Below are 17,420 nucleotides of genomic sequence, written 5' to 3' on the forward strand. Positions count from 1 at the left end.
TAAGAACCTAATAGGTGAGGGGCACCTGAGTGGCTCACTCGGTTCAGGGTCAGCCTTTGGCTCAGGTCATGATCTCAGGATCCTGGGATTGAGCCCGCATGGGGCTCCCTGCTCAGCGGGGAGTCGCCTTCTCCCTTTGCCCCTCCCCCCGCTCATGCTCTCTCTCTCAAATAAATAAAGTCTTAAAACAAAAAACACCTAATAGGTGAGATATGTAGTTGCCTCTTTAAATGTTCCCTCCTTGCAGCACTGGGGAGAATGAGGAGTCCAGTTAGAAGGCTAATGCAATAGTCCAGGGAAGAAATAATGTGATTGGGGTTCAAGGACAATCAGATATGTGAAATGAAGGAGACAAAGAAGTCAAGGACTTCCAGGTTTCTGGCCTGGGCAGCTGGTAGGTTATGGGTTGCAGTTCACAGAAGTCAGGGAACCTACGCAGAGGAGGAAGTTTGTGTAGGAAGACAAAGTAAGTTTTAGACATGTTAAGTTTGAGGTGACTGGGTGGCGAGGTGAGTGGGGGGAAGGGAACATCCAGGCAGAAATGTCTAATAGGATGTTGGATATACAAATCTGCAAATCAGCAAAGAAATAAACGGTAGAGATTTTGAGTCCTTCTCCAATAACCCTGAAAATACAAAACCAACATTTACAGTATTTACACATTATTATTTATTAAAACAACCTGCCACTTAACCTAGTGGTTGCTATTTGTCAAGTTGTATTCTAGGTTATTCTCTCATTTAATTTTTACCAACGTCTAAAGGTTATTGTTTTTGTTTACAAATGAAAACACTAAGCCTCGGAGAAGTTAAGTGATTTGCCCAAAGTCACACAGTGGAGCTGGGTTCGAATTCGATTGTTGCTTAATTCTAAAATCTATACTTTTGATATCTTGCTACACCATCTTTTTAAAGGTCCTACTTGGTAAAAACGTGAGCAGGATTCCCCTCAGGAAAAAAACTCTACCAACCACGGGCAGACCTAGAGCAGAACTCACTAAAATGGCGGCTCCCCTACTGGGCGCTGGCTCTCTTACGTCATCATAGTGCGCGGCGGTCGCTCGCGCACCACGTCGGAAAGGAGCAGGAGGGCAGATGGCGAGGCCTCAGGCGGGGCGGCGTGCCCTGTTTATCCCCGGCGCAAGATGGCGCTGCCTTTTGTACGTTCGCTCTGCCTGTGCCGCTGGGGAGCCAAACGATTGGGGGTTGCCGCAGCCCAAGCCCGCAGAGGTAAAATTATTTCCTTTTACTCTCTTTTATCTTCAAAATGGTTTCCGTTATTCCCGGGAGCCCTTTTGGGTCATTTCCCCTCCCGATCTGCGTTGGTCTTGAGAGTCCAAACATGGGGCACGATCTTTTTTTTTTTTTATCCCGAGGCGTCCCCAGTCCGAAGGCCCATATTAAAGTGTCCCACTCTTGCCCGCGTGACATTCTGACTCTTTCCCGTGTACTCGTGAACTCATGACTGCCTTTCAGATCGTAATATGTATGTATCACTTCTAACCCCCGTCATCATTCAATCTCTGCTCTGCTCGCAGCCATCAGCTTCAAACTGGAAGAAAAAACCGCCCACAGCAGCCTGGCGCTCTTCAGAGGTGACACAGGTGTCAAATATGGCATAGTGGGATTGGAGCCCACCAAGTTGGCCCTGAATGTGGAGCGCTTCCGGGAGTGGGCAGTGGTCCTGGCAGACACGGCTGTCACCAGTGGCAGGCACTACTGGGAGGTGACAGTGAAACGTTCCCACCAGTTCCGGATAGGAGTGGCAGATGTGGACATGTCCCGGGATAGTTGCATCGGTGTGGACGATCGTTCCTGGGTGTTCACCTATGCCCAGCGCAGGTGGCACACCATGTTGGCCAACGAAAAAGCCCCTATTGAGGGCATCGGGCAGCCAGAGAAGGTGGGGCTACTGCTGGAGTATGAGGCCCAGAAGCTGAGCCTGGTGGATGTGAGCAGGGTCGCTGTGGTCCACACGCTACAGACAGATTTCCGAGGTCCAGTGGTACCTGCCTTTGCCCTTTGGGATGGAGAGCTGCTGACCCACTCAGGGCTTGAGGTGCCTGAAGGCCTCTAGTATGTCCCTCACTGGAGTCCCTAATCATGCTCTTGGCCATTCTCCTCTGAAAGTGTCAAACCTTTTAATTTTGCCACCAAGCAATCTCTAATTCTCGAAATGCAGTGTTGGGCCCTCTGTGCAATAATTAAGTCTTCTCTCCCATACCCTGTGAAAGCTGGGTATACAGCCACCCTTCCCCTCCCGCAAACTACTGCCAATTTCCTAAGCTATCATGAGTGTACTTTGCCTGACTGGCTTCCTTCAGTCGCTCTGCCTCCCTGTGCCTGGACCTTTCTCAGACTGCATTCAGTCCTGGGGTATTAGCTTTCAACTTTGTTTGAATTATTCATCACTGTGATACCTCTGCCTCCCTTTGCCCCCATGTAATTTTTTTCCCCCTTGGGACTCTATAGGATCTCTCCAGAGTAAATCCTTTCTACCTCTGGCTGGAGGAGTGGTGCAATGACTTGGCCCTTTCTCTCTATAGCACATAGAGTCTGGGCTCTGGCTCCCTCAGGAAGTGCTTTACTGTGTCTGAATGAAACAGAGCCCTCCTTCCCCAGTACCTCAGTGCCAGACTCTCAGCCCCATACTGCTGCAGCTATCACCACCCAGAGTCCATCTGCCTTAATCTGCACACCTCTGACATTTGGTCAATCTGTTACAATCACTGGGCCAGTTACAACCATGCCCAAAGGAGACAAGATACTTTTGCCACAGTTGGAACTTCCAGAGCAAGGAGGGAGGCCTGAGGTCTTGCACAATCCATTTTTGGGCCTGCTCAGTCCCAAACCCTCACGTATTACCGCCCCGCTCCCCTACCCAACCTGACCTCTGGCAGCAGAATACAGTTAACCTATAGTAATATTTAGGGTTGAGGAAAACGTGGTGGGATGAGTATGTACGTGAAATAGGTATTCTCAGGCTCTGTCTGACCTTGTGGTTCCCTCTTATTCTACCTTTGATGGCAATGCAGCTAGATACCCCTAGGGGAGAGGGAGAAGGACTGGGTTTAACGAAAATAATAATTTGTGTAATTAAAGTTTATTTGAGCACAAAATACTTTCTCTGTCTATAAAATTAGCAGTAGCAGCAGTACTTTCCAGCCAACGAGGGCAGACCTGTCCAGACTATTAAAGCCTGGTACATGGCTGTCCCACTTCCTTTGTGGATATACCTGTGCATGGTGGCTAGGGCCCCTTTACCAGAGTATCTCTGTCTCTCTCATGATGGTTTCTTTAGGGAGAAGGAGAGGGGACCTGGGTGAAGACCTGGGATGATTTTGAGTGGGCCAAACCATTAGGCTGTACCTCGAAGAAGCTCATCGTCTCCATGGATTGCTCTACTGCATGTGTCCACCAAGGCACTTCTCTATACTCTGTCTGCCAAGGGAATGGGGTATTTTCACTCTCACAGAAAGCAGTGGCCTAAGTCTTGGTCCCCACTGAAGCAGTGTGGCTCTCCATAGCATGTTTGGTGGTTATGGATTGAGTGTGTGGCCAGCTTGTGCTTTTCCTCGAGCAGGGACCGTGTGCATGTCCCATGCTCACACCATGCTCTCTAAGTTCTCTTTGGACAGGGCCTCAGCCTCTGCCTCGGCCTGAGTCTCCGATGGTGTGTAGGAGTCCTGGTAATCCTGAAGCAGTTTCACCACCTCCAGGTGGTTGAACTGCACAGCATCATCCAGGGGAATGTTGCCCCACCTAAAAGGAACGAAGACCGTGATCGGGCAAAGAAGACATCCCCAGTGCTATGGTTATATACATGACTGTGGTGGCGGGAGGGTGGTGGTAGAGAAGCTGCTGCCCAAGCCCCACCCCCTTTTAGCTTAATCTTACTTACCTGTCCTTGACAAAAGGATTCACTTTGCAAGCTTCAATCAGGAATTTAACAACTTCGATGTGTCCTAGGAATATGAGCAGAAGGAACATGAGATGGTACAGATCCTCAACCTTTTGGTGTTAACATTAGTACAGACCTTGGCAGGTAGAGTCTGAACCAAGAGGGAAGGGGGAAAGGCCTCTTCCCATTTTGCTCCCTGTGGCACCCAATAATAGTTGGCCTGCAAACTGCAGGGCATCTGGACAAAACTAGTTGCAGCCCCTGTAACCTTAAGGGCATATACAACAGGGAGTACTCTTGGTAGAAAGGAAAGGGTCTTGGGGGTGCCTGGCTGGCTTAGTCGGTAGAGCATGCAACTCTTAATCTCAGGGTTGTGAGTTCGAGTCCCACGTTGGGAGTAGAGTTTACTTAAAAAAAAAAAAGCATAAAATATTTTAAAAAAGGAAAAAGAAAGGGTCTTAAGATCTGTTTCCCCTTTTATTTAACCTTCAGATACCTTCAGCTGCAGCAACATGCAGGGCTGTGCGGGAGTCATAGTCTTTCTGTTCCATGTCCATGGCTGACAAGGCAAACCTGAGGGTAGTGGAAAGCAGCTGGAGTTACCCAGATCAGCCTAGAATCACTGGTGTCTTTTCTGAAGTGGGGTTCCAGACTGGATGGGTTCCAGAAAAAGGAAAACAGCTTGCTAAGATGTGTAGACCCTGCATAATCATGTTCTATACCCAGATGAGACTGTTACTCCCAAATCAGACAGGGGTGTGATGCTTCCAGAAACATCACCGCCTACCCGTGGTAGGTGCCCAGTACATGTTTGTTGATGTTGGTGATCTACTTGAGGCAGGGTCCTTACTTACCTCCTAGGACTCTGCTCTTAACACCCCGGTTAATCATAACATGGCTGCCATTATTTAAATTCTTATCACAAGGCAGTCACTGTGCTTAAAATAATCTCATTTAAATGCACTCTGTATCCATTCTATCTGGCTCTAAAGCTGAAGCACTTAACTATTTTGCTGTGTTGACTCCTAATGAGATCTCTGACCAGGAGGATTTTACTGTGTTTATTTGGTACCTTCGAAGGGCTGAGACATCTCCACTATAGGCAGCAAATAACAGGTTCACCACAGTCTTGTTCTGGAAAACAAATACCCACCTGAGATTAACTGTGACTTTGAGCTCACCCATGCCCAGCTCTGCCCTGTGACCCTTCTCCAAAGATGCTTAGCCAAGGGTATTGCTAAAGCATTAATGGAATGTTCTATTCTGAAATATTCTTTTTTTTTTTTTTTTCCTATTCTGAAATATTCTTACAAGCCACCTGGGGTTTTCCTTACCCGAACTTCTCCCCCTTCACGCCGTGGGTCTAACTTGCGAGCACAGTGCCTCAGGTTGTCGTAGTTGTGGAAATTGAAGAGAGACACCAACTTCTAGAATTGTAAACCAAAGAGATTGTTTACTTACTCTCTGTACTTAGTAGGAGCTCAAAGTTGTTTCATTTACTCATTTAAAACCATTAAGACCTTTATGCAAAGTAACTCACCTGGCAGAAGCTGATGCCCCTATGGCTGTTCCCTAGTTTGTCCAGTGGAGGTGACAGACACATCATTCCCATTACATTGGGTACCACTAGGAGGATGGCTCCTGACACAGCTGACTTGGCCGGCAGGCCCACCTTGGTGATAAAGTTGAGACTGAGGATGAGATAGAGGTGCCCTCAAGTCTAGATTAATAAGTTAGTCTATCCCAAATGACTGCACAGGCAAAGTCATGTCCATCTCAACCTCCTGGCTTGTTACTTAGCTTCTTTTCTTACTCCTCTCCTGTCCTGTCCCCCTTAAACTCATGGCTTAGGTAAGTAATACTTGTTGAGGGTCTATGCTGTGCCTGATGCTGCCCTAGAACTAGGACGGTCTCTTTTGACTTCATCCCGGTGGTAGGAGATAGATGATCAAGAGACAAAAAGAATCACAGCTTATGAGAAAACATGGGAGGAAAGAAGCAGGGTGCTGTGACAGAGAATGCAGTGGGAGGGGGGGCCTACCGGAGGCAGGATGGTAGTAAAGCCTCTCTGAGGAAGTGACCTCTACACTGAGGCCTAGAGGAGAAGCGCCAGGAACATGAAGGGTGGCAGAAGTGGGGTTCAGAAGCTGCAACATCACGTATTGATGTGTTTGAGGGACGCAGTGTGTTTGACAAACTCCCCGAAGGACTCTCAGCCTAACTGCCTGGCTGGAAGTTAGTGACGGGGAGGCAGGAAGAAGCCTGTCCTCACTTTTTGGCTCTGGACCAGTGGCAAACGGATGGCAGGGCCAGAAGCACTCACATGGAAGGCAAACTGGCCTGAGAAGTCGTACATGCCGCAGGAGTGCATGAGGCTGAGGGTGTTGCGCACTGCTTCAGCGCTCAGTACACTCTCTCCTGTGATGGGGCAGATCCCGCCGTTCGCCAGGGTGGCTGCCATGACACTGCCTGACTCACAGGTCACCTCCACGGAGCACAGCTATGGAGACAAGGCAGAAGTGAGGGTGCAGTGTGGATCATGAGCACTGTGTTCTTGGGAGCAGAGCCACGTTCTTGGCATCTTGATCTTTCAAGAAGTTCCCCTGGTGTTTCTGAAGGACACCAGAACCCCTGGAGAGGAGCATCCCTCTTGTGGATCAGAGCAAGGATGGCAGTCTGTCCTGTTCCCTTGGCCCTGAGCTGAACAGCAGTGTTTGCTCACCTGGAAATAGAGATCAAGAGCAGCCATCATGTCTACCCCCTTAGGAAAGCACTGTAAGGAAGAAGAAGGGAGAGCATTTCTTTTCAGACCATCAGCAGACCCTGTCACACTGCCAGGATCTCAACCGAAGTCCCCATCCCCATGTGCCCTTCTACCAGCTGCAGAATTCCCAGGGACTTTCTCTACCAGCCTTTCCCAGTTACCTTCTTTTCCTTTAGATAATAGCCGATGGCATAATTCCGATCCCCTGTTTCCTTCTCTGACTGGAATCTGAAGCAAACACCCAATTTAGTACTTGACATTTGAGGGGTGGGTTTAAGGAGAAGGGGAAAAAATACCTTCCCTAAGAGAGACAGAACTAGATCACACATGTCAAACTGACTTCTCACGGTAATCCTGGAGGAAACTTCTGACCCTGAGCAAGCACTGGCCATAGCTTTATTGTGAAGTGTAAAAAAGAAACCCCCAAACCCCAAATTGTCTAGTCATCTAGTTTGGAAAAACTGATGAGGTTTTTGGCTTTGAGAGGCTTGGCAAGAAAGGGCTTAGGGATAAAGCCTCATACTGCCTCTCTAAGTACTAAATAGAAATGGAACAAATTCTTTTACAAAGTAAACAAATGTCAATGAATGGGTTCAGAGGAAGCTGGGTGGCCAAAACTCCCCTGCATTTCTTCCTCTTAAGATTCTATCATCCCCCTTCTCTATCGCACATGCACTTATCCCACAATGTATTCAGCCAGTCCTGCAAACGGGGCCTTACGTGGCATTGCTGAAACCCATGTATTCATTCCCAGCCATTTTGTTCAGATACTGTAACACCTAAAAGAGAAAAAGCGGCATGAAAGGCATCACGTGGGTGAGGACCCCTCCTCAACACATACTAGCCTGACTAACCCTTCTGAACTCCTAAGTCCTTATCCCAGCAGGAGGCTTTCCCTCTGAGGCCACGGATTCCCACGCCTCTGGAAATAAGGCTTCTAGTATGGGCTGGTGCACTATCAAAGTGGGGTTAGAGCCAGGCACTGGGGCAGTTGGAGGGGACAACATGCCGTGGAGAAAAGCAGCCAGGGGCTGAGTAGCAAGGGAACTTACAAAATCAAACTTCTCTGCTTTGTTACAGTCCATCTGCAAAGAGAGAAAGAAAAAGAGAGGGAGGGAGAGAGAGAGAGAGAGAGATATCAGCATTCCAAGCCTAGGATGATGACAGGGAAGTGTCAGGAGGACCTAGTGGAGTTTAATGTCTTTTTTCTTTTTTTAAAGATTTTATTTATTTGACAGAGAGAGACACAGCGAGAGAGGGAACACAAGCAGGGGGAGCGGGAGAGGGAGAAGCAGGCTTCCCGCAGAGCAGGGAGCCCGATGCGGGGCTCGATCCCAGGACTCTGGGATCATGACCTGAGCCGAAGGCAGACGGTTAATGACTGAGCCACCCAGGTGCCCCTGGAGTTTAATGTCTTATACTGGTTTTGCTACTGGGAATATTTTACATTTTACAATGACTTTTTTTTTTTTTACAACTGAGATTTTTTTTTTTTGTATGCCTGCATATCTAGTGATCTTAAAAACCAAACCATTTAGATTTTATTATCAAGTAATGAGTACAGATAACTTCACCCCATCCATGAGTCTTACCCATCTGAGTCTCACTTCCAATTCCATTCTCAATCCCAGACCTCATCCCTGACTCTCACTTCCATTCTCCTGATTCCAGTCCTGTCCCCAAGCCCCACTCCTATTCCTGATCCCCATCCTCATCCCTTACAGCCCAGGCTGGAGCCATACTCTATCATATCCCTGACTCCTAGAGCCATCTCCAACTGGACTGACAGGAATGGGATGAGAGGTGTGTTGCATATAATATTGTTATATCAATGAGCGTCTGGGTGGCTCAGATGGTTAAGTGTCTGCCTTCGGCTCAGGACATGATCTCAGGGTCCTGGGATCGAGTCCCGCATCGGGCTCCCTGCTCCTTGGGAGCCTGCTTCTCCCTCTGCCTCTCTCTCTCTCTCTCTGTCTCTAATGAATAAATAAATAAAATCTTTAAAAAATATATTGTTATATCAATATATTGATAACTGAAGTAAAGCTGAAGATTTTAGCTGAGAGTCGGGTCCAGTAAGTCCTGCTTAGATGGGAATAGGATGAGGCAGGTGCAGGTTACAGGGCTGTAGACAGAGCTATCCCAGGGCAAGGGGAGAGCCTGAGCCTGGTCTCCCACCCCACCCCCACCACACCCCATTGCTTCCTACACATGTCAACCATAGTGTCAACACCATAGGGACTCTGACACCTGAGTCCCTTGGGGGAGGGTTCCTAACACCACCTTCCTCAGGAGGGGTTGTGATTGGCTCTGGAGTGTTGCTGCCCACACTGTTCTCAGGTTCTTGCTCAAGCCCTGGGAGACCTACAGCTGACAGGCCAGCCTGATACCCTTGCTCAAGGCCAACTCACAGTTTCAGGTGACGTGAATAGCTGCCCTGGCCTGGCCATTCACCCTTCTTTCTGTTTCTCTCACCCAGAAGTGGCCAATCAGTGCCCAATAGTCCTGTCCTCCCCCTGTATCTGGCATGTGGCCCTTGGTCCTAGGCAGGGGTCAAGACCTGCTCACTTCTCTAAGGGCCAGGAAGCTCTGTGCTCCAGACTCATGGGTGGGGGCAGAGGTACAGTTCCTTTTACTCACATCTTCAACATAGGTGGGTCCTTGCTGTGCCCTCACTGCCTCCTGGGGACCCTCAAGTCAACCCCCTGAAGAGCTGGGTAGATATGAGGAATATAGGAACAAGGGAGTTTAGAGAACAGTACCTACCATAAGGCTAGGATGGCACTGACCTTGATCAGGGAGCTCACGACAATGGCACCAGCATTGACCATGGGGTTATGGGGGATTCCTGGGGAAATACAAACCACCCAGTCTTATTAGCTGCTGCGCAAAGCCTCCTTTACAGTCCACCCACTCTGCAGGCTAGACAAGAAGGATTTCTTTGCCGGGGAGGATGAAATGACAGAGCTAATCAGGAAGGTCAGGGAAATAAACAGGGCGGCAGGGATAGGTGGGAATAAGCAGGGGGAGAGCTATGAGTCCGGCTGAGCTCTGGTGGTGCTCACCTTCCTCATTGAGGGAGAGCTTGTTGTAGCGTAGGCCACTGGGCTCCTTGCCCACAAACTTGTGCACGTAGTCAGTGCCTAGGGTGCTGATGGAGATGGCATAGGTGAGGGGCTTCACACAGGACTGCAGGCAGAAGGGAATCTTTGTGTGGCCCACGGAGTGCCTGGAGGCAGACAGGTGCCGCGAAAGGGGTCAGCCTATGTTCTGCACCTGTGCCCTGCCTCCCCTTCCTCTCGCCCAGCATCTCACCGCTGACCATCCACAGTGCACAGGGAGACGCCCCACAGGTCTGGATTGGACTTGGCCAGATGAGGGATATAGGCCGCCACCTGGGCACGAGTGGGGACAGAAAACAGACAGAACAGAGATATGGATATAGAGAGGGGGAACAGAGCTGAGGTTCAGGGTCAGGAGAATCTTGTAGATAAAAGTGAAAATTCTGTCTTCTGCAGGGCAACAGGGTTCCCTCCTGCCTGTTGTTTCCAGGGACACCCAAGCCTTAAGTCCAAGAAGGCCTCATCTTTCTGTAGCCCTATTCCTATAGAGATGGCAGTAAAGCCTATGGAAGGTAAAAAGAGGAGAATTCTGGGGTCAGCTTCCCTTTTTGGGTCTTGGGCTTATGGGCTTAATTACTCTATAGGTCTCTTTCAAAGTTCTATTGAATCCTTTATGCTAATTGTCCCCTTCAAAACTTTGGATTCCCTCATCTGCTCCAGAAATTACATGTATAGAAATATATAAAGCCCTTGTCCCCATTTTTAGAGGTTCTGTTTCTCATCTCTCAAGCACGGATTCCCAGCCCCAGGAAATTTCCAAGAAGCAAGGTATATCTGGCCCAGAGCCCTTGCCCCTCCCCTAGTCCCCTTGCCCTCACTTTGCCTCCAGTGAGCTCTTTGGCATCCTCAAAGATGCGATCCACATGGCTCGTGAACTCCTCAAAATCAGGAATGACAAACTTCTTTCGGAATGCCTGGGTCAGGAGCACAATGTTGCTGCTCACACACCTGGATCCCAGACACGATTGGGTTAGGGGGCTGGAGAGATGCAGCTGTGACTCACTCTGGAGCCATGGAAGTTGGGAATAAGGAAAGTGCGAGTGGTCATTAGGTTTGGGACCAACAGCTTGTATGACCTTCGGCATGTCACTTTATCTTTCTGGGTCTCAAGTTTCTTTTGCCTCTAAAATGAGGGGTTGTAATGATGTGGAAAGATAGCTCAAGACACAGTGTCTTGGGATATGAGAAAAAAATAAATACCCAAATAATATGTGTAGTGGGTCACCTTAATATTTTAAAAATCCTAAATCATATAAGTATATTTACATATATTCCTATATGTACATAAATGTATAGGACATTATCTAGAAGATACACACTAATTTGTTAACAATGTTTACCTCTGGGAAAAGGGACTGGGGTTGGGGAGACAGGGAAAGGAGAACATGTATTTCTATATTGTTTGCACTTTTATAATGAGTATATGAACATTCATATGTTACTTGTATAATAAATAAGTAATACAGTGAGGGGCTGGACTATCCAATCCCCAAGAGCCCTCCCTGCTGTTATAGTCTATGTCCACAGAACAGTTTTGAGAATGGTGCCCTTGATTCTGGGGCCCTCACTTTTGGAAGAGATCTCGGTCCAAGAGGCCACCACTGCTGGACTCTCGAACCATGCGGCGCATCTGGCTCATGCAGTCCCGGAGCCGGGGATCTGATGTCTGCAGTCCAGTGGCCTTCAGTGCCTTTAGGGGAAAGAAGAAGCCTGGTAAGTTCAACTACAAGGAAAGCAATGCAATCCTAATATTCTTTCCCGGTGGATAACAATGAGCTCAACCCCAGCTACCACAACAGATGGAACAAATGGGTTTGCAGACTAGAAAAGGAGGGAATGGTGCAGCTTTGAAGGCTAATAAGGGTTTCCTGCCCTTTTTCATCACGGCAGCTGGTTTCTGAACCCCTTGGGGCCAAGTCTCAAACCAAGAATATAGGTTGAATCAGATGGTTTAATCTTTCCAGCCTGGAGCAGAGATGGGATTGCCTTATGAGCCTAGATATCTACTGCCATCTACTATTTTTCACCCTCATGAAGCAACCCATTAGCAGCCCTACACTTGTCCTGCCCTCCTTTTCCCACTTTGCAGAGATCCTGAGGGCTCAGCATTCTGAGCAGATAGAGGAGAACTTACAGTAGTGAACTTGTGGATAGGGATTCGTTCCTGTCCTTCAGCAATAGTGTAGAAGAGCAGATCACCCAGGCGGGATAGCATGCCACTCTCTGAGGAGTCACTGGGGGCAGAGATAGGGAAGGATAGGAACGTGAGAACCGCTCCCTGCTTCTCCTAGAACATGGCCTTATAAATACGTAGGTGTCCCTGGGGTGCCTGGGTGGCTCAGTCGGTTATGTGTCTGCCTTCGGCTCAGGTCATGAGGTCTTGAGGTCGGGCTCCCTGCTCAGCAGGGAGCTTGGTTCTCCCTCTGCCCCTCCCCCCACTCCTATTCTCTCTCTCACTCGCTCTCTCTGTCTGAAATAAATAAATAAAATCTTTAAAACAAACAAACAAACAAAGGTAGGTAGGTGTACTCACTCTACCTTACTCAGCCCTCCTGCCTGAATCATCTGATCTCTCCCTAAACCTCCAACTTTCACATCTTTTCTGGGAAGTCTTAAATCTTACTCTCTAGCTTTCTTTTGTTCCTAAACTTCAGACCTTTATTTCCAGCTGCCTTCTAGACACTTCCATTTCTAGATGTCTCATAGGCACCGCCAACTCAAAATGTCCAAACCTGACATTATCTCGCCTCCCTCCCTCTGCTCCTCCTCCTGTGCTCCTCATTTGGGTTAATAGTGGTATCATTCACCCAGGTGCCAAGCTGGAAACATGGAGTCATTTAGAAAATTCTCATACCTTACATCCATGTTCAGTTGGTACCCCACATTATGGTAACTACCATAATGTCTCTCAAATCCACCCTCTTTTCTTCCCCTGTGCCAGCATGGTATAGTAGAAAGTACCAGAATTTGCCCCTTAAAAACTATGTGACCTTAATAGGGATAGTAAGTCAGGTTATTTAATCTTGCTGAACCTGCTTCCTCATCTGTAAAATAAGGGTAATAATGTCTATTTTACATGGGTGAAGTAGGCTTAATTAACATAACATGTTGTGAAAAAGTCTTTCACAAAGTAAATGCTCAGTAAACCATGCTTCTTTATCATCAGTCCACATTGTCTGTTCCCTAACTGCTACTACACTCCCTCGACTTCCAACCCATCTTCCACTATGTGCCAGTTCTTTCTAAAACTCAAATATAATTTCTCTACTCAAAAACCTTTGATAGCTCCCCAGTGCCTACAAAATAAGTTCTTATTTCTTGGTATGGCATTTAAGGCTCTTTAAAACTTGCCAACAGGGGCACCTGGGTGGCTCAGTTGGTTAAGCGTTGGACTCTTGGTTTTGGTTCAAGTTGTGATCTCCTGAGTCATGGGATTGAGCCCCGAGTCAAGCTGAGTTGGGCTCCATGCATAGCGGGGAGTCTTCTTGAAGAGTCTCTCCCTCTGCCCCTTCCCCGACATTTACATGCTATCTCTAAAATAAGTAACTCTAAAAAAAAAAAATAAAATAAAATAAGTAACTCTTAAAAAACAAAACAAAACAAAAAAAAACAACCTGCCAAACTTCCTTTCCTATTCTCCACTGTGCCCTGACACTCCAGTTATGCCACATAATAGGTAGGTGTACAAATGGGCCCGGCATTGTCAGGCTTCCTGGCCTTTGCTTATGCTGCAACTTCTGTATGGAATGACATTTTTCTCCTTCAGTTGGGACAGTCCTGCTCATCCTTCAAGGTCCAGATCAAATGTACTAATTCTGTAAAGGCTTTCTCAAACCTCCCAATATTGTTTATGCTGTTGGTATGACACAACCCACCATCTTACTGACAGAAGAATCTCCCTTGCTCTACTGTTAGGTCTTTGTGGGTTTTTTTTTTTTTTTTAGAGTCTACATTCATTATTTTTCTAAATTAGAAGTACATTGCAAAATCAAAACAGATATGATATTTTAGGTTATAGATTAAATTCAGAATAAAAAGATGACAAAATTTCTTTTTTTTTTAAGATTTTATTTTTAAGTAATCTCTACACTCAATATGGGGCTCGAACTCATGATACGGAGATCAAGAGTTGCATGCTCCATTGACTGAGCCAGCCAGGTGCCCCAAGATGTAAAAATTTCTTTTTTTAAGATATAAAGATTTCTAATTCCAATTCTTCCGTGTTTTTTTTTTTTTTTTTGACAGAGAGAGACACAGCGAGAGAGGGAACACAAGCAGGGGGAGTGGGAGAGGGAGAAGCAGGCTTCCCACGGAGCAGGGAGCCCGATGCGGGCTCGATCCCAGGACCCTGGGATCATGACCTGAGCTGAAGGCAGACGCTTAACGACTGAGCCACCCAGGCGCCCCTTCTTCCGGTTTTTTTAAGGCTGTATTTCCCACACCCCCACCCATTTTGCCCATTCTCCCACCCCCTCCCTCTTTATCTATCTTTATATATCTATATATATACATCCCTCTATAAATCTTTGTCTTCCTGGGATGCCTGGGTGGCTCAGTCGGTTAAGTGACTGCCTTGGGCTCAGGTCATGATCCCAGGGTCCCGGGATCGAGCCCCGCATCGGGCTCCCTGTTCAGTGGGGAGCCTGCTTCTCCCTCTCCCTCTGCCCCTACCTCTGCTCCTTCTCTCTCTCTCTCTCAAATGAATAAATAAAACCTTAAAAAAAAGGAGCAGCCATTAAAATGACAATATCACACACACATATTCAATATTAAAAGCTGTTCATAAACGAAAAAGATAAGTTACCAAAGAATATGAATACTATGATCCTATTTTTGTCAAATTTTATACATACATATATAGGGTATATATGGATATATATCACGATATTAACTGGTTACCAAAGAATATGAATGCTATGATCCTATTTTTGTTAAATTTTATACATACATATATAGGGTATATATGGATATAACGATATTAACTGGTTACCTCCATTATTGGGATCTTTATTTTCTTCTTGATACTCTATCTTGTTTTTTTTATAATCAGAAATGATAAAGGTAAATATTAAAAAACAAACAAGAACCTGAATAACAGGGCATTTTCTCTTTTCTGCCTTCCTTTCCCCCCTCAAATACAAGAACCCCCTCTCCATCATGGTATCACACCCCCAGAGCCCATCCTCTGCCAGTGCTTTGAACTCCTTCTGCCTACGGGAACACCAGATCAAGGCCCTTACCAAGAACTCCCTGGAAGCACGGTCGGTCAGAAGCAGGAGGATCAAGGTTCCCCAAAGCACTTCCATCACCTGACTCCACTGGATAAGGAAGTGTGTGTGGAAGGAATCAGGGATACCGCTTGCTCCCCATCCCACAGAAAGTTTGAAGGTGAGGGAGGTTAAGGCTTTGCTCTATCCTACCATTTCTCCCATGGTGATTATTTGGGAAAAGTTGGAGTAGAGAGTAGAATGGGAGAGAGAGGGCTTATTCTTTAAAGTTTGAATGTTCCATGTTTCCTTGAGAAGAGGCTGATAGACATGTATAGCCTAAAAATTAATAAGTAAATCATACCTTACTGGTCTGTTACCTGTCAGGACAGAGGTTCCAGTGGTGGTGAGACAGTGAGTGCTGTGTCTGTCTGGCTACTTTACAATGTGCATGTCTTTCTGAATGTCATCGGTACATGTCAATGACAGGGAGATGGTCCATTTTCTGTTCCTGCTATAATAGGGCAGGGGCTACTTAGGCAGTGTCTATGTTGGCTTCTAGAAAGGACAAAATTTCCTGCTCAGCTCCGTCTGCATTTCGGAGAAAAGAGGCTCAGCCACCCAGTGTTCCTGGGTGGTGGAAGAGAGAGGTGCAGCCGCAGCCTCTGGGGCAGAATAATAGCCCAAGGGAAGCAAACCCTTTATTATTATATTATTTTATTTATTTATTTTTAAGAGAACCCTTTAAATCAGGGAGCCCGAGCAGCACAAACAATGGCTCTGACTGGTTCTGGTTTGGGAAATCTGCGTCTTATGATTTTTTCCCCATTACGACTTTCCTCATTCAACAACCAATTGGAAACTACCCTTATTCTACAGATTTGAGAGCCCTGACAACGCATACATCCAACACATAAGCAAACGACACACGCACATACCTGCGCACTAATACACGCGCATCACACACTACACGCCGAGGACATGCCCAAACACAGACACACCATACAGCTGGACAGACCCAAGTACACCAGGACTCGAGACAGGAGATTGTTCCCTACCCACTCATCCCCTAAAATACACCCGTGGACCTAGGAGGAGGGGGAGGGTGAGGCTGCGCGGTGCGCACACGGCCCTGCACTCAGACACGTGCACCAAGCAACACTCCGCGCCCCTCTGCGTCCCCAGTTAAGTACGCACCTTGGACAGGCACCATCCCGAGGACCGACCTGCCCAAACGCCCTCCCGGGCAGACGGCATGTTACCGCCCGAGCGCGGCGGACCCAAAGCCCCAAATCTAAAGGAAAAGGCATCGCAGGCTAGTGAGCGAGGAGAAGAGAGGGGAGATGAGATGCGCTCTCGGGGGTAAGGGGACTCGGGAGCTGGCGAGAACGACAGTGGGAGTGCGAGGGAGCCTGTCCCCTGCCCCTGTCCCGCAAGCCTTACTGATCCTGGTGCTGCGGCTGGTGGCTGTGCGGCGTCTCCCTGCCCAGCGCCGCGGCCTCACTGAGGTGGTGCCGGACGCCCCCGCCAAGGAGAGGGCTCCGGCTCAGGTGACCCCAGCCTCCCAGCCAGCAGTGACTGCCGGCTCCGCTCAGCGCATTCTGCAGAGCCCTCATAGAGCGCATCCCCCCAGCACGCCTCCCGCTCGGCCTGAGCGCCCGAGGAGTCTGAGCGTTGGTTGGAGGGAGGGGCGGAGGAATCGCGAACGCCGCAAGGTGGGGAGAGCTCGGTGTTGGAGCGCGGCGCCTAAGATGTGGAGGGGAGGGGAGGGGCCCAGTGGGTGGGGTTGGAGCAGGGGGAGGGGCCGGTCCCTAAATGTCTCGGACGACTGCGAGATGCTCTCAATCCCCCCTAGACAGGGGATACGCGAAAAGTGGATAGGAGAGAAAATGGGGCGGAGGGCGTTTAGTGGGTGGTAAAAAAAAAAGGGGGCGGTGCCCTAAGTTGGGATGGACAACTCCTAGGTCCAATCATCGGGGAAGCAAAGACCTTGGGGGCGGAGAAAAGATGAGGCTACCCAATGAGAGCAAGGCGGTGGGCCGGCCGCGAAAGCCCTGTGAATTCCTCCGTGCCCTGGCACCTTGCGGCGGCCTTGCGTGCGGACGTTGAGGGCGGGAAAGCCGAGGCTTGGCGCTTTGCGAAGCCTGGCGAGCTCTTGGAGGACGCGGCGGCGTTAGAACGATGGAGCTGTCAGAGAGAGAGGGGAGCGGTACCTCTCTACACTCGGATAAGAGTGAGCCCTCTTTAAGAGGCCACCTAAGTGACCTTCAACGTTCGAAGGCCAGAACCGAACACAGTAACCCGCCGCGTAGAGCGGCCTGGAGGTCAAATGAACGCCTAGTCTCCGGCACGCGGTATTGGTGAGTGAGGAGTCAGATGGCCGGAAGATAGCCCGACCAGAAACAGCCCCTGGGCACTTCAGGGAGG

At 48.4% G+C, this 17,420-nt stretch overlaps 2 protein-coding genes across 6 annotated transcripts; one reads left to right on the forward strand and one right to left on the reverse strand.

Moving 5' to 3' along the window:
• The first annotated feature begins 919 nt into the window (after positions 1-919).
• SPRYD4 (SPRY domain containing 4) lies at positions 920-3,118 on the forward strand. The gene is made up of 2 exons (XM_036117131.2): positions 920-1,229; positions 1,538-3,118. Exons 1-2 carry the CDS (start codon positions 1,145-1,147, stop codon positions 2,074-2,076), a joined length of 624 nt encoding a protein of 207 aa, XP_035973024.1. The 5' UTR covers positions 920-1,144; the 3' UTR covers positions 2,077-3,118.
• On the reverse strand, positions 3,087-16,719 carry GLS2 (glutaminase 2). 5 transcript variants are annotated; one of them, XM_036117041.2, is made up of 19 exons: positions 16,437-16,574; positions 16,191-16,287; positions 11,921-12,020; positions 11,355-11,476; positions 10,605-10,734; positions 9,980-10,059; positions 9,730-9,893; positions 9,454-9,512; positions 7,717-7,749; positions 7,385-7,443; positions 6,826-6,892; positions 6,623-6,673; positions 6,224-6,400; positions 5,441-5,572; positions 5,235-5,327; positions 4,973-5,034; positions 4,397-4,473; positions 3,901-3,964; positions 3,087-3,761 (listed from the first exon to the last, which is right to left on the reverse strand). In XM_036117041.2, the coding sequence occupies exons 3-19, from the start codon at positions 11,999-12,001 to the stop codon at positions 3,605-3,607; spliced, it is 1,608 nt and encodes a 535-aa protein (XP_035972934.1). In that variant the 5' UTR covers positions 12,002-12,020; positions 16,191-16,287; positions 16,437-16,574; the 3' UTR covers positions 3,087-3,604. The 5 variants fall into 5 exon arrangements, with proteins under 5 accessions (XP_035972934.1, XP_035972914.1, XP_035972923.1 ...); XM_036117021.2 differs by lacking the exon at positions 16,191-16,287 and having other exon boundaries at positions 16,437-16,719; XM_036117030.2 differs by lacking the exon at positions 16,437-16,574 and having other exon boundaries at positions 16,191-16,318.
• Positions 16,720-17,420: the final 701 nt, after the last annotated feature.

This window comes from Halichoerus grypus, chromosome 6 (assembly GCF_964656455.1).
Source record: "Halichoerus grypus chromosome 6, mHalGry1.hap1.1, whole genome shotgun sequence".
NCBI lineage: Eukaryota > Metazoa > Chordata > Mammalia > Carnivora > Phocidae > Halichoerus > Halichoerus grypus.